We start from the raw sequence: 23,584 nt of genomic DNA, 5'->3' as shown, positions 1-23,584 counted from the left end.
ACGTTGTGTTTTTATATTGTGTTTTTCACAATTTTTCACATATGTATATAAGGTTTTGATCACTGATGTATTGAGGATAATACACTATCTAGTTTTATATTACTTTTGGAGGTACACGTCTCATCACCGTACTGTGCTTGAAGTCTTCTGTAGATGTCAGCGGATTTTTACGCATTGGCTCACAAAAAACTTCATCACCACACGATGTTTCATGCATGGACTAACACTGCTGTCTGCCATCTTGATTAACGGTCCCTGGACTGGCCCGACACACGTGCGCCGCCTATCACTAATAGGACACACTTGCTGCTTACTACTGTGCATTGTACTTGCACAACCCAGTGTACCACACACCTTTATCACAAATATTAAGAAATATACAGCTGTGCTCAAAAGTTTGCATATCCTGGCAGAAATCATTACATTTTGGCCATTTTTTGGAAAATATGACTGATCATGCCAAAACACTATCTTTTGTTTAAGGATGATGATCATATGAAGCCATTTATTTTCACATAGTTGTTTGGCTCCTTTTTAATCATAATGATAACAGAAATCACCCAAATCGCCCGTATCAAAAGTTTACATACCCTGGAATGTTTGGCCTTGGTACAGACACACAAAGTTAAAACACAGGTTAAAATGGCAATTAAAGGTTAATTTTCCACAACTAGGCCACAGAAGATTACAGTCACATCTTCCAGAAGAACTGTTCAGGATACAAAAAAACCAACAGGTAATCTCAGAAAAAACACAGGCTACTCTGGAAAAAGAGGGTGTGGTTGTTTCAAGGAGTACAATATGACAATACTTGAACAAGAATGAGCTGCATGGTCGAGTTGCCAGAAAGAAGCCTTTCCTGTGCAAATGCTACAAAAAAGCAAAGTTACGATATGTTCGATGACATCTTCACACGCTTCACTGGCCTTTTTTGTGGCATTGACGGAGTAAAGGCTTCTTTCTGGCAACTCGACCTTGAGCTCATTTTTCTTCATGTATTGTCATATTATGCTCCTTAAACCAACCACAACTTCGTGTTCCAGAGCTGCCTGTATTTCTCCTGTGGTTTTCTGTGTGTTTTTCTTTGTATGCCAAAAGTTTTTCTGACAGTTGTGTTTGCTTTCTTGGTCTTCCTGTTTTGGTATCAAGAAACTCCCCAAATCTCCACTTCTTCATAAGTGATTGAACAGTACTGACAGGCATATGTAAGACTTTGGATATCTTTTTATATCCTTTTCCATCCTTATAAAGTTGTATTACCTTGTTACACAGGTCTTTTGACAGTTCATTTCTGCTCCCCATGGTGCAGTATCTAGCCTGCTTAGTGCATCCATGTGAGAGCTAATAAACTCATTGGCTATTTATATACAGACACTAATTGCAATTTAAAAAGCCACAGTTGTGGGAAATTAAAATTGCCATTTTAACCTGTGTGTGTCACCTTGTGTGTCTGTACCAAGGCCAGACATTCCAGGGTATGTAAACTTTTGATCTGGGCAATTTGGGTGATTTCTGTTATCATTAGACAGTTTTTTTGTCATGATCAGTCATATTTTCAATATCAATGCCACAATTTTATGATTTCTGCCAGGGCAGGCAAACTTTTGAGCATAACTGTATAGTGCAGTGCTGCTCCCTACGTGTATACCTAATAAACTAAAAATGATCCAGCAGTGGTGTAACTAGCACCGCTGATCTAGTAGAGGTGTAACTAGTACTTTAAGAACCCTGGTGCAGGAAACCATGAAGGGCCCCCATTTAATCCCGTCGCAGGGCCCTTTATTTCAATCCAGTAGCAGGACCCTTTCACATGTTCTGCAGCAGGCCCCCTTCCTTCTGTCTCGGGGTTCCCCCACATTGGCAGAACACCAGGACCCGGTCACAAGTGCAATCTTTGCAACCTTGGTAGTTCCGCTACTGGTGTCAGTAAAACTTTTTTTTACTATTTTTTTTTTTTACAATTTTATTATTTACTATTTTTACCATTTTTTTTAGAAGCCCTGTTGAGGGCTTTGGTGAGATATCAAGGGTCAAAACAGACCCCTGGTGTCTCACTTTTGATGCAGAGAAAGGAGATTGAGGACACTACACACACTACACAGAACGAATGGACAGGGATAGCTTTGTAGAGAGCTTCCTGTTCATTCACAAACGGAAGCATAGTAAACACAGTTTACTATGCTTCAGTTATGAGTGGACAGAATCAGTGAATGGATCTGATCACTGATTCTGATCTTTCAGAAAAGAAATAGCTGGAGAGAAAGCTACAAACAAGTAATAACTTGAAATTCAATTTATTACCGTACTGCAGCCAGGCTCATCAATGGGCATTTGCTCGTGGTCAATCGGCAAGGGTTTTTTCTTGCAAATATATGGAAACATCTTCTCGCATGCCTGGTCTGTCCAATGACCAACCTGAAAAGAAAAGAGAAGAAATGTTAATTAAATTCTGAGCTATATGGTCAAGTCTGTTTACTAATGGAATATAGACTGTTCAACCAGCAAAGCGAATGTTAGTAAATAAGGTGTGTCTGTGTTCACATTGCATCCACAACCATGTGCCAAAAAGTTCCTGTTTTTTTTTTGTTTTTGTTTTTTTATACCCCCTTCCATATGACTGAATTTTTAAAGTGAACTCAGGTTGAGCTTATTCACTAAAAGGGATTAGCTGGGGTTTGTTTCAAACCCATGTTTGGCTGACCCCTGGAAGGAAGCTGTTAGTGCCAATGTCAGTGAATGAATTTGCTCATGTGGCCATATTAGGTCAATAATGTCACAAGCATCCCTGTCCCTTGTGTATGTAGGCCGTTGGGCCGGCACTGACAATTTCCTTCTGGGTTCAGACCAAATCCAAGCTGATCGTTACACACTAACTTCCACTTTGTTAGGTAAACAACTTGTGCTCCTTAGTTATACCAATTAGACTACCCCAATAAATAAGCTGGAAATTATGGGTAATAACACCAAAGACTGTTGATCTAGGGAATATCTCCTTGAGGAGAGCAGGAACACATGTCTTTCCCCACTGGAGCAAATTAGACCATGCTTTATAGTTTTTTTTGCCTTCCTCTAGATTAACTGTGGGTATGGGATTCTGTATATGGAGGTCTTTTATTTTCTATTTATTTAAAATTTCTATTGGTTGAACTAGATGGACGTGTGTCTTTTTTCAACCTAAATAATGGGGGTTATTTATTAAACCTGGAGCGTGCAAAATCTGGTGCAACTCTGTATGGAAACCAATCATCATCCAAGTTTTATTGCCAAAGCTTAACTGGACAAGCTGAAGTTAGAAGATGATTAGCTACCATCAACAGCGGCACCAGATTCTGAGTGCTCCAGTTTTAGTAAATCTACCCATATGTAACATCCCTTGTCTTCTTTGTCTACTGATGTCCACAAGATTGCCATTCTGTGTTGTTGGGTAGGTTAGGGTAGGTTGGGGTAATAGGATCTCACTATACTCAGCTGTAACGCACCGTCGTGTTTAAAGCGACACAGTCCTCTCTTCTGTTGTCGATGTGTGAAGGCTCTCCTCTCTTCCATGCTGTATAGGTCACTGCTGTGCCATCGCTCCACTCAAAATACATTTGTGTCTTTAAATCGTTCAATCCGAGCCAAACATGCCCTGCTCCTTCTATAAGACAGTGTTCAAACAGTTTAGCTGTTTTCATTATTAATAATTTTTTTTTTTACCAATACTGTTGATAAATGGAAGGAAAATCCCTAAGTTTTGAAACGTTTTGGATAGCATGGGTAAGGGTTGGCATGGTTATTCCTGGTTGTATCTAAGTAAAAGGGTTTTCCAGTACTTCCCCATTCTATCCAAAGCTAAAATAAGAATGATAGAGTACCAATATGTAAGAACAGACAGAGGTGCATATGTAAACACTCAATTCTTGTTATATCAAGGCTTCTAGTAGCAACTTGGTCATTTAGAAGGAGCTCAAGGCCAGTTGGTATTTTCCCATAGAACACCATGCTGGACTCAGCCTTGTTGGTTAGGGTGCTATAACAGCTATTGTATGACATCGTATGAACAGGGGCAGACTGACAACTCATGGGGCCCCCGGGCAATAGGGGATCATGGGGCCCCTGTGTCCTTGCCCAAGCTCAAAAAACCTATGAGAAAGGTATCAGGGGCATCTCATGGGGCCCCCTACTGACCCCAGGCCCTAGGGCAGCGCCCGAGTTTCCAAATGGTCAGTCCGCCCCTGCGTATGAAACATGTAATATAATAATTATTGGAGATCAACAAATGATTACATCCTATAAATGTTGGATTTGTTTTAGCAAGATCCAAGCTGTGCAGACAAATCTTGCACAGGAGCTCAAGTCCAAACACAATGGGGGAGACTTACTAAAACTGGTTCACACAGAATCTGGTGCAGCTGTGCATAGTAACCATAGTAACCGAACTTCAGCTTGTTCAAATAAGCTTTGATATTAAAACCTGGAAGCTGATTGGTTTCTATGCACAGTTACACCAGATTCTGTGTGCACAGTTTTAGTAAATCCCCCCCCCCCCATGAATCCCAGTTAGTGATCACTTGACAAACTGGTGTAGCCTAAAGATGTTTCTTTGTCGTACAATCTGCCTTCCTCTGCTCAAGAAGCAAAGTATTTAGGTGTGATACAAATACAGACAAATCATTTCATTTTGGCACACAGTTTTAAGTGAAAATATTCAGCACCAAAGTTTTAATGCATTTTTGGATAGGTTTAAAGTGAACGTAAACCCAGGCAATGATCTTCTCTTATTTGCTCCCTTTTCGGTTTGTTAAATCTACAGCTGATTTTTTTTTTATATACACTCACCGGCCACTTTGTTAGGTACACCTTGCTATTAGTGGGTTGGACCCCCTTTTGCCTTCAGACCTGACTTAATTCTTCTTGGCATAGATTCAACAAGGTGTTGGAAACATTCCGCAGAGATTTTGGTCCATATTGACATGATAGCATCACACAGTTGCTGCAGATTTGTCGGCTGCACGTCTATGATGCCACCACATCCCAAAGGTGCTCTATTGGATTGGGATCTGGTGACTGTGGATACCATTGGAGTACAGGGAACTCATTGTCATGTTCAAGAAACCAGTTTGAGATGAATTGAGCTTTGTGATATGGTGCATTATCCTGCTGGAAGTAGCCATCAGAAGATGGGTGCACTGTAGTCATAGAGGGATGGACATGGTCAGCAATAATAGGCCGTGCACTTAAATAATGCTCAATTGGTACTAAGTGGTCAAAAGTGTGCCAAAAAATATCCCCCACACCATTACACCACCACCATGCTGAACCATTGATACAAGGCAGGATGGATCCATGCTTTCATGTTGTTTATGCCAAATTCTAACCCTACCATCTGAATGTTGCAGCTGAAATCGAGACTCATAAGACCAGGCAAAGTTTTTCCAATCTTCCATTGTCCAATTTTGGTGAGCCTGTGCGAATTGTAGCCTCCGTTTCCTGTTCTTAGCTGACAAAAGTGACACCCGGAGTGGTCTCCTGCTGCTGTTGCCCATGTGTTGTGCATTCAGAGATGGTATTCTGCATACTTTGTTTGTAACCAGTGGTTATGTGAGTAACTGTTGCCTTTCTATCATCTTGAACCAGTCTGCCCATTCTCCTCTGACATCAACAAGGCATTTTTGTCCACACAACTGCCATTCACTGGATCTTTTTTCTTTTTCTGACCATTCTCTGTAAACCCAAGAAATGGTTGTGTGTGAAAATCCCAGTAGATCAGCAGTTTTCCAAATACTCAGACCAGCCCATCTGGCACCAACAACCATGCCACGTTCAAAGTCACTTAATTCCCCTTTCTTCCTTATTTTAATGCTTGGTTTGAACTTCAGCAAGTCATCTACTTGCCTAATTGAGTTGCTGTCATTTGATTGGCTGATTAGTCATTTGTGTTACCAAGCAATTGAACAGGTGTACCCAATAAAGTGGCTGGGGAGCGTATATACAGTATTTACTCAAGTACAAGAAAATACCATTAATCCTGCTGGAAATTTTGTGAGTTAATAACTTAATCTACTCTTCACCTATGTGGACACCTGTGGACTACAGAACAACTTCTCCCTATGTCAAGAAAATGAGAATATGGGGAAGGAGATAGGGAAGGTGACAAGGCTATACCCCTTTACAAAAAAGTGAGTAAGTGTTGTTACCTTCGGACAGCAAGTGTGTTACCAGCAGGATCATCAGGTGAAAATAAAGGACAAAAAATTCTGAAAAAGGATATCAATGCAACCAATACATCTAAAGGCTGGTAAGCTGCAATCTATTAACTTGTTTTCTTTGGTCTAGTTACACTTGAAAGGCCCGTTTACATTTGTGGGGTGCATTACTTGTGGTATGTTGCATGTGAACATATATTGTGTTAGGACAACCCTTTGAAAATAATTAGCTATCAATGCACCAAAGCAGCCCAAAAATTGCAAATTCATAAAACTTGTAATACAACACATATGCGTTTCCTTTAGTGCATTGATGTGCTATTCAGTCTGCATTTACACTTGCGGGCAATTCTGCCAGCAATTCAAAGTCGCAAAGTGAATGCAGCTTCAGAATTAATGGCACTGCAATGCACCAATGCATGTAATGTGAGCTGTTGTGTGCTTTGTTAATGTGCACATTACCACAATGAAAAAATATAAATGGGCCCTAAGGGTTAAACTGAAGGTCACAAAGTGAGTATTATGTACTGGGGTTTACGTGATAAATTCATTTTTTGGGCACTGTAAGTGATATTGCTTGCAATTGTGTATAAATGCTTCCGATTTGTGTTCGGAAATTACTGTAATAAGTTGCCTAAAGAAGCTGAAAATGTTACAGAATCCAGTATATTCCTTGACAGAATAATAGCCGTCAGTTTACTGTTACTTACCAAACTCAAAGTTTGAATTAGCAAAGCTGGATTCCTCAACATTGTGCAAGCTTGCGAGGTCCCCTTCTTCTTTCCTACAAGACACCATGGCATCCTGCCAAGTCTTCGCTTCTTTATACAGATAATAACAATAGCCAGCATAGGGGGTCCAGATCAGTGGGCAATTGATGGGCTCAGTGTCTGTACCAAAATATAAAAACATTTTAGGTGTATTCTTATTACATACAATTGCCATATTTTTGATTCTCTGCAAATGTGGATTTTAAGACAAAAATCTTCATTTGCATGTCCTCCCTGCTCCTGGCACTGGGGAAATCTATAGCTTACCCTAAGGTGCAAGACTAATGCTGGTAAATCTCGGCAGGTAAATGTTTCGTTTTACTTGTTCATAAAAAAAATGTCTCTAAATGCTATGTTAATATATTTAATTAGAGGGCTCGTTTACAAAGGCTGACAATATAGTAATTTTTTGTTTTACCTGTATGCTGGATATGTATTGGTTTGAAAAGCCACCTCCAAAAAGCGAGAAGAAATTAAGCTTCTGTTGAGATTGTATTGATCCTTGTGATTCCTATTGGGGAGATTCCCTGGCATTTCCTGTCCCTATGACCTCAGGATAAGGAATAATTGGAACTGAGGTCACTAGGACAGGAAGACACAGACAATAGTAGCATTACAAAAGGTTGTAACCTCCTGGAGCCTAATATGCGAACATTTGGTAGTCATCATATGGCCCTTGCACCGCAGCAACCAATAATCAGTGCTTTTAGGTGCTCACTTAGAACCGGTGCTTCTGACAGTTAAACTGTTTGGTTTATTTCTTCCATACGTTTTTATTAAAGGTACTTATTATTTTATTATTAATTACAGGTACTTATATAGCGCCATCAATTTATGCAGTGCTTTTACATATATATTGTACATTCACATCAACCCTCAAGGGGTGTACAGTCTAAGGTTCCTAACTTACATTCATACATACACATACTAGGGACAATTTAGACAGGAGCCTATTAACCTACCAGCATGTCTTTGGAGGGTGGGAGGAAAATGGAATAACCCACGCAGGCACAGGGAGAACATGCAAACTCCAGGCAGGTGGTGCCGTGGTTGGGATTTGAACCAACAACCCTAGTACTGCCAGGCGGAAGTGCTAACCATTTAGCCACTGTATTGCCTTTTTTTCTGTGCTGTCTGCCTCTTAACTGTAGGAAGTACAAATGTGGAAGCACTGCTCTGTAAAAAGAGTGGTAATGGTAATAATGAGCTCTAGCAGTCTCATGTAACATGTCCTGACGATCTTGAACTATCTCCTATAGCATGCCCACAGTCTCTAACCATTGCCTATTGCACACTCACAGGGGTTGATTTACTAAAGGCAAATAGACTGTGCACTTTGCAAAGTGCAGTTGCACTCTTAGTAAATGAGGTGAAGCTAAACTTTGCAAAGAATACCCAATCACAGGCAAGGAAAATAAAAAAAACAGCATTTTTTTCTTTCACGTGGTTGGATGATGGAAGTCAGCAGAATTTCTTCTCATTTACTAAGCCCTGGGGCAACTGCACTTGCAGTGTGCGCAGTTTATTTGCCTTTAGTAAGTAAATCCCACAGTCTCTCAACATCTACATAAAAAAAAACAACGCCCGTGTGAAATGACCCTATACTCGATATAGGGTCATTTCACACAGGCGTTCTGTTCTTTTTCATCGGTTCAGTCAAGTTTTTTCAAATAAAAAAGCAGATCAGTTTTTACATCAGTTTTTCATCAGTTGATATCAGTTTTAACATCCACTATTAATGCAGAAACATACTGAACTTTGCACTCTGTATGCAGCACACCCCTGAAATCTGCACTCTGTATGCAGCACACCCCTGAACTCTGCACTCTGTATGCAGCACACCCCTGAACTCTGCACTCTGTATGCAGCACACCCCTGAACTCTGCACTCTGTATGCAGCACACCCCTGAAATCTGCACTCTGTATGCAGCACACCCCTGAACTCTGCACTCTGTATGCAGCACACCTCTGAAATCTGCACTCTGTATGCAGCACACCCCTGAACTCTGCACTCTGTATGCAGCACACCCCTGAACTCTGCACTCTGTATGCAGCACACCCCTGAAATCTGCACTCTGTATGCAGCACACCCCTGAACTCTGCACTCTGTATGCAGCACACCCCTGAAATCTGCACTCTGTATGCAGCACACCCCTGAACTCTGCACTCTGTATGCAGCACACCCCTGAACTCTGCACTCTGTATGCAGCACACCTCTGAAATCTGCACTCTGTATGCAGCACACCCCTGAACTCTGCACTCTGTATGCAGCACACCCCTGAACTCTGCACTCTGTATGCAGCACACCCCTGAAATCTGCACTCTGTATGCAGCACACCCCTGAACTCTGCACTCTCTATGCAGCACACCCCTGAACTCTGCACTCTGTATGCAGCACACCCCTGAAATCTGCACTCTGTATGCAGCACACCCCTGAACTCTGCACTCTGTATGCAGCACACCCCTGAAATCTGCACTCTGTATGCAGCACACCCCTGAACTCTGCACTCTCTATGCAGCACACCCCTGAACTCTGCACTCTCTATGCAGCACACCCCTGAACTCTGCACTCTGTATGCATCACACCCCGGAAATCTGCACTCTCTATGCAGCACACCCCGGAAATCTGCACTCTCTATGCAGCACACCCCTGAACTCTGCACTCTGTATGCAGCACACCCCTGAACTCTGCACTCTGTATGCAGCACACCCCTGAACTCTGCACTCTGTATGCAGCACACCTCTGAAATCTGCACTCTGTATGCAGCACACTCCGGAAATCTGCACTTTCTATGCAGCACACTCCGGAAATCTGCACGTAGCACACCCTGAAATCTGCACATAGCACAACCCTGAACTCTGCACACTGCATGCAGCGCACCCCTGAACTCTGCACTCTGTATGCAGCACACCCCTGAACTCTGCACATAGCGCACCCCTGAACTCTGCACTCTGAGTGTAACTCCCCCCAACTGTGCACTCTGTACGTAATGCACTCCTGGTATTTAATACCCCTTTAAAACCCTCCCTCTGTTAGTGACATTTTACCACACCCACTATTTTTGATGTGGATTGGAGGTTATGTGTGGGGGGAAGGGAGATTTTGGGAGGTTGTTGCGTTCCGGCACCTATTTTCTAAGAAAAAAAGCCCTGCTAATAGCAGTACCAGCAGTTGATGCCTCGTTCACACCATAAGTGCAGAAAAACTGATGGCAACTGACGCTCAGATTTCACTTGCAGAGACATCAGTTTTCATGCTTGCTTCAATGAGTTTTATGCACATTGCAGATTCCTGCGCAGAAAAAATCTGCATGTGATACTAGCGTTGTGGTGTGAACAGGGCACATAGAGAACCAATGATTTTGTTGGGCCCTTGCAGAACACGTGCAGAAAAACTGACGTCTCAGCCCCATGGTGTGAATGAACCCAAAGGATCTTTAAAAGTCTTCTGTAGCACAATATAAACAGAATTTTACTTGTGGCCCTCTTGGTAAAGTCACGTGCCGTGTGAAAGTGAGGGAGCATTGTGTCACAATGGACGATGATAAAAAAGACAACTGAGATTTCCACAAAGTCAACAAGGCTAACAACAGAACACTAACTGTGCAAATAGCATCCCTAATGTATCCACGCTATGGGGTTGATTTACTAAAGGCAAATAGACTACGCACTTTGAAAGTACAGTTGCTCTAGAGCTTAGTAAATGAGGTAAAGCTTCACTTTACATAGAGCTTCCTCTCATTTACTAAACTCCGGAGTAAGCTTTGCATTTGCAAAGTGCACAGTCCTTTTCCCTTTAGTAAATCAACCCCATTATGTATTTGTATGGAACAGGCAACAGTTGGATTTCTTATAACATTTAATCATGGCTTATGGGGTAATACCGTATTTACTCAAATGTAATGCGCACCTTTTCTGGCCAAAAAGAGGCTCTAAACTCGGTGTGCGCATTACATTCAAGGGCACCTTACATTGCCTTTAGATTGTAAGCTCCATGAGCAGGGCCCTCACATTCCTTCTGTACTGAAAGTATTGTAATTATACTGTCTCCCGTTATATTGTAAAGTGCTGAGCAAACTGTTGGCGCTATATAAATCCTGTATAATAATAATAATAATAATTCTGACGCAAACACTGCTAAACCTCCAACACACCTGGCAGTGCCACCACCACATCCGGCGATTCTGCACTGGATGCTGGTGGTACCGCCCACACACCAGGTGGTAAGGCTCCTCCAGCACCCCCCCCTCTCATCTCCTCCAGCGGCCCCCTCCCTCATCTCCTCCCGTGAACCCCCCCGATCTCTTCAAGCAGATCCCTCCCTCATCTCTTCCAGCGGACCCCTCCCTTATCTCCTCCAGTGGACCCCCCCTCATCTCCTCCAGCGGACCCCTCCCTCATCTCCTCCAGCGGACCCCTCCCTCATCTCCTCCAGCGGCCCCCTCCTCATCTCCTCCAGTGGCCTCCTCCCTCATCTCCTCCAGTGGACCCCCCCTGATCTCTTCAAGTGGTCCCCTCCCTCATCTCCAGCTTACCCCTCCCTCATCTCCTCCAGCGGACTCCTCCCTCATCTCCAGCGGCCCCCTCCCTCATCTCCTCCAGTGACCCCCTCCCTCATCTCCTCCAGTGACCCCCTCCCTCATCTCCTCCAGTGGACCCCCCCTGATCTCTTCAAGCGGATCCCTCCCTCATCTCCTCCAGCGGACCCCTCCCTCATCTCCAGCGGACTCCTCCCTCATCTCCAGTGGCCCCCTCCCTCATCTCCTCCAGTGGCCCCCTCCCTCATCTCCTCCAGTGGCCCCCTCCCTCATCTCCTCCAGCGGACCCCCCCCTCATCTCCTTCAGCGGACCCCTCCCTCATCTCCTCCAGCAGCTCCCTCCCTCATCTCCTCCAGCGCCCCCCCTCATCTCCTCCAGCGGCCCCCTCCCTCATCTCCTCCAGCGCCCCCCCATCTCCTTCATCTCCATACCGTAATTTTAAGCTGTCATTCCAAGTTATACTTAAACTTACCGTTTATTAAAAAGTTTTCTATGTAAAAACTTGTTCTAGGTCAGTAATTGGTTTAATAGTTTACTATATTGTAATAAAAAATGTACCATAGCAAATGGTGAATTTATTGTTGCTGTCTAAAGTACTCTAATTATCAAAAGTAAAAAATCTTAACACAAGCCCATTTTCACATTTTATTACCATATTTTCACTAATTACCAGCAAAAAAATGAAAGTCCATAACTTTAACCCATTGTTGTATGCATGTGCAAATTACAATCACCATCAAACGGTTTATTCAATTTCAAGCCTTTCAACATAGAGGTGCGCATTAGATTCGATGTAACATAAGACTCGAGTAAATGCGGTATATCAGAGTGATGTTAAAACCAATAATGTAACTGAATCCTATTTTTAAATTTAAGAATTAATACATTCAGTTAAAAAAAATGTCATTGATTACTATTTAAAATGAACTAGTATAGAGGAACTAATGTTAACAATGTTTTTCCTACCAGACGGGGGGCTGTAGGAGGTGACGTTGCCCTTTTCACAGATGTATCCAAACTTTTTAAAGCATTCTTTGTTTTCCCATTTGGAATTTTTATCCGACTGCAGTGCCCCACAGTGTTTCCCATGTTCTGCTGATGGGTTTCCTAAAGGAAGAGGTAACCATATTCTATTTACAAACACTTTAAAGAAATAATTTGCAGTGATAATAGAAAATATATAGGTTAAAGTTCAAATAAGTTTACCTATGAGAAAAATCACAAAATAAATTGCTATTTTATTTCATATACCTGACTGATTTAATACAAAAAGCCATGAAATAAGGCTTTCTACATAACACAAGTCTCCGGTGGAGTGTAATAAAGCATGTATTCACACACAAAGCAATAAAAGAAAAGACGCAGTAAGCAGGCAGCCACCAATTGTGAAAAAACTTGCAGAATCCAAAAGATTGCTGATATGCCTTGTTTGCTATAACTTCTTTTACATATTACCCAAATCTTTCCCATGTTTGGAAATCTACTTGAAAAGTAAAACTTCCCCCACCCCGCCCCCCTCTTCATTAAACTTGAAAATATACACTCACCGGCCACTTTATTAGGTACACCAGTTCAATTGTCTGGTAACACAAATTGCTACTCAGCCAATCATATGGCAGCAACTCAATGCATTTAAGCATCTAGAAGTGGTGAAGAAGACTTGCTGAAGTTCAAACTGAGCATCAGAATGGGAAAGAAAGGGGATTTAGGTGACTTTAAACATGACATGGTTGTTGGTGCCAGACAAGCTGGTCTGAGAATTTAAAAAACTGCTGATCTACTGGGATTTTCATGCACAACAGAGAATGGTCCGAAAAAGAGAAAATATCCAGTGAGCTGCAGTTATGTGGACGAAAATGCCTTCTTGATGTCAGAGGAGAATGGGCAGACTGGTTGCTGTGATATTCAGATGGTAGGGTCAGAATTTATCGTAAACAACATAAAAGCATGGATACATCCTGTTTTGTATCAATGGTTCAGGCTGGTGGTGGTGTAATGGTGTGGGGGATATTTTCTTGGCACTAGCGAGGTGTACCTAATAAAGTGACCGGTGAGTGTATGCAGACATCTTAAAAGCAGCCAAAGCCATGTTCTAACTGCCTGTCCAGAAGGAGATGTCAAGTTGTATCCAGTGACTTTTGAAATGGCGTGCAAGTCCTGGACCCAACCCTAGAGAATGATAGCCATCATGGGTAAATGTGATGGTCTAAAGACAGAGATGACCATCATTTATAATAGCTGAATTTGATGCATTGATTACTGGGACAGCCAAACGACCTCTAAAACATGCCAGTTCCTGGAAAACTCAGTGGAAAACCTTCTTGAATCTGGGTTTTAAACTTGTATTTCAACATTTGAAGAACAGGGTGGGAGTGAGGGTGGTGTGGAAGATGGGATCCGTTATTGATGTGCCCAGTGAATACAACATTGTCCTGCCGTGACCTGTTGGCCAATGTCCTCCTCGGTCAAAGCCGACTGCTTATTCGGGGTTTAGGAAACTGGCCCCCAGTGACACACACATACTCTGTGTACTGGCCTTTGTGTGTCCCTAAGGAGGCTAAGGGAGTAGGGACATGTCATTATTGCCAAGGCAAAAATGGTGGTTGGGGCCAGGGATAAGAACATTTTTTTTAAATTTGTAAACGAAAAAAAAAATCTGCACTTTGTACTGTGGAAGGGTGAGGAACTGCAAGGGTAAGGTGGATCTGTAAAGTAAAGGTCCAATTTAAGTCCTCTCTCACATTGGTGCTGGGATCCATAGATCATGAATGAACCAATTGTTTATGTGGCTTGAGCCCCCAGGTGCTGGATACAGAGACGCAGCAGCTGCACAGGCACAGTCACTCCCCAAATGTGACAGGCTTGTGGATGAGCGGCCCCGAATGCACACCTATTCCATAAAACATAATTCAACACACAAATGAAAGCTCATTGGCTGTGTCTGCTGTTTGCTTTTGGATGTACCATTTGGAAAACAATCAATGTTGATCCTATGGATGGAAATAAAGCCTACCTCAAAACAACAGTTTGCTCCTGCAGGTTCCAGAAATCATGCTTGTAGGCAGGTGCAGTTTGTTTGCTCTACTGTAGGTGGCACTCAATCAAGTGCTACCACAGGCTGGAGAGGAGGTCCAAGGGAAACATTGATTCTCTATGGTTTCCTGGGTCAATGGAGTAGAGTTCCGGTTCGCTATGCCATGCCCATTTGACCCATGGTGGCCACCTGGGGTCACCAGGGTCTATTTAAGTCTCTGGGTTTTGGTGCGCATTTTGTGAGTGGCTGGTGTAGTGAGAGAGACCCCATTTGTCAGGGACAGCAACTACTGTAGTTGTAGGGAAGGTTCCTAGTGAGGAGAGACAGGCTAGGGCTTTGTTAATCTAGAAAGAAATCTCCCCTCTTGGGGGCTGGACTGGTTACCCTCCTCTAAACAGATGCTGTTGGCACCTCTCCTTTGACTACATTGAACTGTGAGTTATTTCCCTGAGCGGTGCTCCCCCGCTGGGATGTTTGCAACATTGGCATTCTGCTTAATACAAGTTCTAGGTTTTGCTACAACCTGACTCTCTGTATTTACTGCATGCACCATGCTGCACCATGCTGCACCTCCCCACATGTTAGCCACTACACACAATGCAACTAAATCCTCCCCTATGCTTTAACATTACCTAGTAAATTAGAACAACATACTCTTAACTGTGTAGGAAATTTAACATCAATAGTTGGTTTGAAATTAGGAAAAGAAAGAGAAGAACCTATAACCTCACATTGTGTAAGTCTATTGGTAACCTTTATCCTAACTGGAGTTCTCTTTTAGATTGTGCATATAATTCTAGTGAAAATGCTCATGTATTACATATAAACAGACAGAGAAGTGACTTATTTGTAATACAATGTACTGAAACTAACAATTTACCTGGAAGCCAGTTGAGGTATCGGAATGGACTTCCATCATTCCATTTCCAGCCTGCGTTTAAGTCCAGACTATTAAGCCCCACCCATAAGGCTGTTTTTGTGTTACTGGCTAATCCTATAAAAGAAAACCACGTGGCAGATTGTGAAATAATAATCAAAATGCTATCATAAACTGAGCTTCATATAGAAACTTGCTAGCATTCTCTAGTCTAGAGCTTAAAACATTGGGAACCCTGGTACAATTATAGCTTACCACACATGTCAAAAATATTAATAAACTAAATCCGAATAGTAATAATGTACATATTATTGTATATATAGTTAGAAAACTGAGAAAATATACATTAAAAATGTATACATTTAAAAAAAAATAAAAGTTAAAAATGACAAAGACTTATTTTCCCTTTAAGGTTGCCATGAGATAAAAATCTTGGATAGGTACAATTAAAGTCTTTGTCTTTCTGTGCCACCAGAAAGGCTGTAAAATATTTGAATGGGTTGCTCCTCTCTTTTTACATAATTGTGGCATAGATGGCCAATTGGCAAGCCCAAGAACAGTTTCATTGCAAGCAGGGGCGGACTGACCACTCATGGGGCCCCCGGGCAATAGGGGATCATGAGGCCCCTGTATCCTTGCCCAAACTCAAAAAAGCCTATGAAAAAGGTACCAGGGGCATCTCATGGGGCCCACTACTGACCCCGGGCCCTCAGGCAGTGCCCGAGTTTCCAAATGGTTAGTCCGCCCCTGATCGCAAGTCACTCATAGGCCTATGGACAACATAAAATGAAAGTGTGTTTATTTTAAAGCTAACCAGGCTTAGGAAGTCATATAAGGCAAACACCTACATATGGTCACTTACATTGATTACATGATTGGGAATCTTGATGTGCAAAAGCAAATATCAACTTCCTAAAGCCATTCTTGACTCTATACCTTACTGCTTTCAATATTCTATCATCGTTTCATTGTATGGTCAAGAGCCTCAATGATCACTAATGTGGTTTTCAAGGTTGGAGGTGGTGGGGCCAAACAATTTCAGAGCTCCAGGGGCTATTTAAAGTATGTGAATATATGTCAATCATCCAATATATACAGTAAGCAATCCGTGATTTCTCCCATATGAGTGATCTTGGTAAACTAGAATAGTTTTTTATTAATTTTTTTTTTGGTTTATAGTTTTTAAACAGATGTATCGTCTCTGTAATTTTACTATGTGTAAACAATATTTTTTCTCAATTAACTGTGAATGCTAGGTACACTTATGATACAAGTTTGCAGGCCTTTAAGGGCTTGTTTACACCTGCTTTGACTTTAACACACAATAAAGAACTTACCACTTCAAAATGCTTTTTTGATGCTTCTGGGATGTTTCTGTGATGCTCTTTTGAAGAAAATGTCTTGTGTGTGTCAGTAGAACCCCGGCTCAATAGTATCGCCAACTCAGTAATACCCCCAGCTCATTAGTACCCCAGTTCAGAAGGTCCCCAGCTTTAGTACCCTCATTCTGCAGATCCCTTGCTCAGTAGTGCACCCAGCTCTGCTGATGCCCCATTCTGTAGTAACCCCCAGCTTTGCTGATCCTCATCTCAGTAGTAACCCCCAGCTTTCCTGATCCCCCACTCAGCAGTAACCCTCAGCTCTGCTGATCCCCCCTTCTGTAGTATCCCGAAGCTCTTATGATCCTCTGGTTTGCTAATCCTCTTCCTCCTTTCTCTGGTCCCTGCTCACCTCCCGCTATATTGCTCCCATGCTGCGCACCACATGTGATATCTATTAGATTCTCCTACTCCGACTCTAGGGCTCTGCTGATCCTCTGCCATTCAGTCCTCTCTCACCGGTCCCTGCGCACACTCTACAATAGCATTCCCATATTGCACACCATGTGTGCCGTCTGCTAGTTGCTCTGCTACAGATCAGTCCCAGCTCACCTTCCTGCTGCTTTACACTGCACACCAGATGCGATATCTGCACCAGATAGATGATATACAGTACACATGAACCAGAAGTGACTTCTGATGATGTCTTTGCGGTTCAATTGTTGGTTTCCCTGAGCATCCTGGGATATCTCATACCTGCAATACCTCCAAAACAAAGTGAAGCTAAAGCTGAATAGGAGACCCTCAAAAGCTGCAGATGCTGGGGGCAAGCATTGTCATAGACTTCTAAGGAGGCTTTGGAGATGCTTTGAAGCACCAAGGAAGGGAAATGGGATATCATTTTTGAAGTGAAGTGAAGCCAAGCAAAGCAAACACGACCGTATTAACAGGATTGTAAGGTAAACATTTTATTTAGTAAGAGGTGCTCTGATTGGCACTCAGAGCGCTTTAAAAAGGCATGTCCAATGCCCCATTTTGAAGTAAGTGTTAACGAGTCTAAAAGAAATAGCCTATTAGAAGGTGTTTGCTCTCATGATGCTTCTCTCCAACTGAAATATAGGTCCTATCTGGGGAGGTGTAACTCTTCTAACTAGATTAAGCCATTAATGAATGTTTTTTTCTTCAACGAAGCAAATTAGGATAGACAGCTAAACATGAGAAAGGGCCCTTAAAGCTCCACCGGCTGGCTGGAAATGAAAATACAAATTATTAAACAGCAATATTTCATATCTACCTACCTAAAAAGTATTAGGGAAAGGAAAAGGAACAGAAACTAATGTGTTTTCTATGATTGGTGACTGTTGCTGTGTCTTCCTACAAAACTCACCTGAAATGTATGTTTGCTCGTGTAGCTCAGTTATACTTAATAACTCGGCATCCTGTTGATAACAACTTCTCCGTGCTTGGTACCAAGTCAGGGCTGAATTCTCATTGACCTGATACTCAAAGCCAGAGATAGGATCTGTTGTCCACCAACCCTCTCTTGTAGCTGAAAAAAAGAAAACGTTTAATGGAACATCATCCAAGTACAAAAAATGATGGACTGATCACAGGTTCACCACCATACCAACATTTGACTGTCCGTAATGATCATATTATCTGCTGTGCAATGATGATTCCATATAAGGAACATTAATTGTATTACTGTATATATACAAGTTGAATAGTAACTTTCATTCATTTTCAGCTAATTTAATATTTTAAAGTAGAGCAACCAAAAATATAAATAGCATTTACATCCTGTTTAGTTCCATTATGCTTGTATAGGGTCAAAGTTTTCACTCTACTAAATTAAGAACAATATGAAGAGCATACTTTTTTATGGGCTCACCTTAACCTACACAGAAACCATTGTAATAAATGGTGCTAGTTTGCATCTGCTTGATGTACACTGGCTGCAAAATTTCATGCCTGGTTGTTTTTGATGTATTAACAATAACCATGGCAGTGTATGAAAACATATTGAAAATGTTCATAAAAAGCTGTGAATCCAACCTATAGCTTCAACCCATGCATGATAAAAAAACACAATTTATTGTATTTTTGTATTGCTTTAATTATGTAATTAAAGTAGAACTAAACTTCTCAATCAACATGAACTATTTGTAATCCTTATACTGCTAGAATTTTTTTTTTTACATTTCTTAAGTTGCTTTCTAGTTTCTAACCTAGGCCAAAATGATGTCATACATCCCAGGAGTGTTTCTGCCCATTTTTTTTTTCATCTGGAGGAGGGAAGGATGGACTTTCTCAGCTAAGCACACCCTCCTGCCTGCATGCCTGAGCTATAGGCAGATGGATTCCAGGAAGTAAATGCCACATGAATCATCTGCCACAATTTGCCACAGCTAGAAATACTAGGGGGTGTTTTTCAAAGTGATTTCCCAACAAAATAAAGCATGGAGACATGGATGGAATGGATTAATTTGCTTTAAATAGTAAAAATTATTTTAAAAAAGTTTTCAGTTTGTGATGCTCAGATACAGTTTAGTTCTGCTATGAATGTATTTTACATATAAGTACCCAAATCTGTCCTGATTTTAGCTTCCGTCATCCCCCATACACAAGTTTTTGTAACTGAGCAGGGAGAGGGGCAGCACGGGGAACCAATCAGATTACATAGTTACATATTGTAGTTACATAGTAGGGGTGGACTGACCATTTGGAAACCTGGGCACTGCCCGAGGGCCCAGGGTCAATAGGGGGCCCCATGAGATGCCCCTGGTACCCTTTTCATAGGCTTTTTTTGAGTTTGGGCAAGGACACAGGGGCTCCATGATCCCCTATTGCCCGGGGGCCCCATGAGTTGTCAGTCCACTCCTGTTACATAGTTAGTCTGGCTGAAAAAAGACAAAAGTCCATCCAGTTCAACCATTAAAAAAAAAGTTATAATCCTATACCCACAGTTGATCCAGAGGAAGGCAAGGAAGGTTCTGCTACATACAAATATAAAACACAAATAAGCAGTTTGCACATGTGTATTTATCTGTTTGCTTTGAGGTTGACTTTAAAGAGACAACGTCCCCTTGCCCATGTAAGTCATATGTAGCCTGTCTCCATTTTTTTACTTAGCTGGCACTGAAATCAGCATATCAATTTCCAGGGCAGAGTGGTGACACCACTCCCTCACCCATGTGACACTGTTGAGGCCTAGCAATTGGCTCACAGGGGAAGCGGTCACGCTGGAAAATGCTGGCTAGCATCGCTGGCTGTGATGGAGGAAGGAACATTGAGGAAAAGCTGGTAGGATGAGTATAAGGCTGCAGGCGGACAGGGTCGAGAATCACTAGATTAGTGATACTAAACACGGCCTGCGCACACTATGTGGAAACAGTAGCAGCTGTCAGTGGCGGCTGTCAAATTTGTACCATGTACAGATCAATGGCTGGCGCTGATGCTGGAGCTGCTACTGTTCACATGTAACAACTCATCTGACCAGTTACATGTAAATAGGGCCTCTGCCCACCTTGGACTCAGCCATTGTGTGTCCAGGGTTGACATTTCTGCAGAGTTTTGGTCACACACAAACTGGTCAGATTGCACGCGGCCATAGCGCAGAGTGTTGATGTGTCCAAAAGCAGCTAATTATCCCTCCCGGCCACCCATGTGAATGTAGCCTAAGTTGGTGCTACCATCATATCAGCATATAAAGTTCTATTAACTTAATATAGATAGATGTTTCCTACAGAGTGTGAAATATTAATGTCCTAATATGTATTGTAAGCTCGAAAGAGCAGGACCCTCAATCCCCTCATGTTTTGCATTGTATTGGTATTGTTCTGTCACATGTTCTGTCCCCCTTTGTAATGTACAGCGCTGAGCGAACCATTGGCGCTTTATAAATACTGTATAATAATAATAATAATAATAATAATGTATTAGTTCTTAAAAGGAAGCTTTAAAGGTTTCCAGTCCACTGTTCAACAAAGAAAGGGATAAGTTTGAACCGTGCTAAACCGATTCATACCAGGAAGGTCATTGACAATGCTTACTTTTAAGTGGGCAGTATCCCCACAACTTATCTTTATCATAATCCCCTGTTGTAGAACACCAGAGATCCTCGTATTTTGCTCCTTCAGGGGTACAGTCCGCATACCACTTAGATTGAAACTTGAATGGGAATACACAGGGCTGACCATTACTATTTCCCTTTATAGTATATATTTCTGTGGAAGAATGAGTAAAAAGAGTTAGATTGTTATGAATAGTATACATACAACTCAATAATAAATACAAAGGATATTCATGAGAAAAAAACACCTGGACTTATTGGGAATGATTTACTAAATGCAAACAGTCTGTTCACTTTGCAAGGGAATTTTCCCTTCGCTTAAAGATTGTGGTGAAAATTTACTTTGCCAAGAATACTCAATCACCTGCAAGGAGAAATTTAAAAATTTTATTTTTGCTTGGATGAAGGGCTGAAATCAACAGACCTTCACCTCATTTACTAAGCTCTGGGGAAAATTCCCTTGTAAAGTGCAAATTCCCTTGTAAAGTAAACAGCCTATTTGCCTTTAGTAAATCTACCCCATTTAATAAGACAAAACAAAGAGATATGATGTAGGGAAGCCCATATCAACCAGCCATATTTTCCTTTGAAAGAGGTAGTAAAAAAAAAAAAAAAAAAGATCCTCCCGCAGGGTAAAGTCATAATGTACTAGTATGCACTGCATACTAGCACATTAAGACAGACTTACCTGCAGAATGGATCCCTCCAGCGGTGCCCTGTCACCACTGACAGGAAATCCATCTTCACCCGGTCTTCCTTCTGGGTTCGCTGGCTGCGGCCGTTTGAATGGCTGAGACACGATGAAGTCATTGTTTACGGCACTGAGTTTTGAAGGAATGGCACAGGTATGCTGTTCCTTCTGAGCGCATGTACTTTTGATGTCATCGGTGGCTACACAGATAAATATTTCCTAACCAGTGTACCTTTAGGACATATTTACGGTACCTAAAAGCAAGCCTTATTATAGGATTACCTGTAGGTACAAAGCAAAAAAGGGAGTGTACTCCCACTTTAAGTTTTGGCTCATCAGAAGAAATTTCAGACAACTTGAAAATATACAGAAGAATTAGGTCTGTGTGTAAAATCTATTAAAAAATATGTCCCCCTGTGTGGGTGTGTTTTGTTGCCTCTGTTTTATACTGTTTAAAATTAATAAAAACCATTGAAATACAAAAAATATGTCCATAGAAACATACCTATTCTTCCTCCCTGACTGCTGGTATCCTCTTTCCCAAGTTCTGTGAGTTGTAGAGTTGCATTAGAGAACACCAACCAATAGGCAAAAAGAGTAAGTGGGCATCAATTAGAAGCCCTACTGAAGATTAGATTAGCCGCACTATCTTGTATTTTGTTGAGATCTTGTGTTTGGTTGAGTCAGGTCCTGTTCTTTGAAAAGCCTCGGGTGCTGACTCATAAACACAGTACACTGAAAAGATAGACTAGATCTAATACCAGTGCTGCTTGGATTCTGGCGAGGGGGAAAGAAGGAGACACAGTGAAAGAGTGGAAAAGTAAGGGGGAGATCACACAGGCTCCAGCATAGGGCTAGGGGCAAAAGGAGCTGCTCCAAGGCCTCATGGGAGGGTGGGTGGTGGTAAAAGTAGGTGGTTGAGCTGTTGTCTTACCATTCTGCAACTACCAGCCACCAAGTTAACATGACTAGCGGCTATATTACTACACTCTGCTGCTATTGCAGCATGGAACAGCAAAATTTAGACAGCAGATCACGTTTGGCAGGTAGCACCACCAGCAAATGCAACCCATTCCAGTTAATAGGGCCATGCTGCAACCACAAGCCAAATGCAATAGGAACTCTCCATGCAGCTGAAAAAAAATGGACATTTGGGAGGTGGTAGTATTGCCTCCTGAATGCTTGGTGGCTTCTGGTCTACCCCTCTCCTAAAAATGATCAACCATGGATTGTATTTCAGAGGGTCGGTAGAGAGTGCCACTTGTGTAAACAAAGCCAGAAAGAGTAGAGTGGTGCAGATGGCAGCACACGGAGTGCAGTACAATGTTGGAGGGAGGGTGAGGGATGGTGCATAGTAAAGGTGTGAAACAATGTAGGTGATGGTACAGAGTCTAGCATAAAGAGCCAAGGAGGGAAAGGAGCCTCAGGAGGAGAAACTATTAGGATGAGAGAAAATAAGAGATAGTAGAATAGTGAGGAAAGGAACAAAGAGTGAGAGGTGACAACAGACAGCAAAACAAAGAATGTGTGCAAGAATCACTCCCAAAAGCCCAACTACCATTTTTCCATAGAAAATGGAGGGGTGGGACCGTCTGGTAGTTTTTTTGTTGCCATCTGTGACTCTACTAAGAGATTCCACCCTTACATCTTACATCTTGTTTAGGTGTCAGGGTGTCACAACTAGAGGAGGACATAGGAAATGTCCTCAATAGACAGAAAAGCCAACAAAAAACCTTTGACAGTGTCACAATACTGTCCAGGATCAAGTCCAGGTCTCTGTATTCATGGGTTACCCAGTATGGATCTTGAGCAACAGACCCATTTCTTGATGAAGTATTCTACAAACAACATAGTACCTTATCTGACAATGACTGATAAAGCAAAAATGTGCATTAACAATTCTCCACCTTGCCTGTCATCAGTTATGGTTTCAGCCTTTACAAGCCTTGGCTTAAGCAAAAGAAGATGCCAGTACATCGCCTGGCATGCCTAGTTGCTTGAGACCTCATTCCGTGGCCCTGTGATTTTATTACCTTGTTCTTTTTTCATCCCTGTTTTTTTGTGACCATGACCTAGACCAGGGGTAGGCAACCTGCG

General features: G+C 42.0%; 1 protein-coding gene across 1 annotated transcript in view; it reads right to left on the bottom strand.

The window, feature by feature from the left end:
- Nucleotides 1-23,584, bottom strand: part of LOC149449091 (macrophage mannose receptor 1-like) — a 164,558-nt gene that overhangs the window by 125,984 nt on the left and 14,990 nt on the right. The window contains exons 3-9 of the mRNA XM_089693713.1: nt 20,777-20,950; nt 18,112-18,273; nt 15,409-15,522; nt 12,461-12,601; nt 6,896-7,075; nt 3,480-3,637; nt 2,302-2,415 (exon numbers count right to left, since the gene is read on the bottom strand). Of these exons, the coding sequence (XP_089549839.1) occupies nt 2,302-2,415; nt 3,480-3,637; nt 6,896-7,075; nt 12,461-12,601; nt 15,409-15,522; nt 18,112-18,273; nt 20,777-20,950 (1,043 nt within the window). The remainder of the gene's footprint in view (nt 1-2,301; nt 2,416-3,479; nt 3,638-6,895; nt 7,076-12,460; nt 12,602-15,408; nt 15,523-18,111; nt 18,274-20,776; nt 20,951-23,584) is intronic.

This window comes from Staurois parvus, unplaced genomic scaffold (assembly GCF_062004578.1).
Source record: "Staurois parvus isolate SC_StPar_1 unplaced genomic scaffold, SC_StPar_1.0 ptg000636l, whole genome shotgun sequence".
Taxonomy (NCBI): domain Eukaryota; kingdom Metazoa; phylum Chordata; class Amphibia; order Anura; family Ranidae; genus Staurois; species Staurois parvus.
The sequence above is the reverse complement of the archived record's forward strand: the minus strand, read 5'-3'. Positions and strand labels throughout refer to the sequence as shown.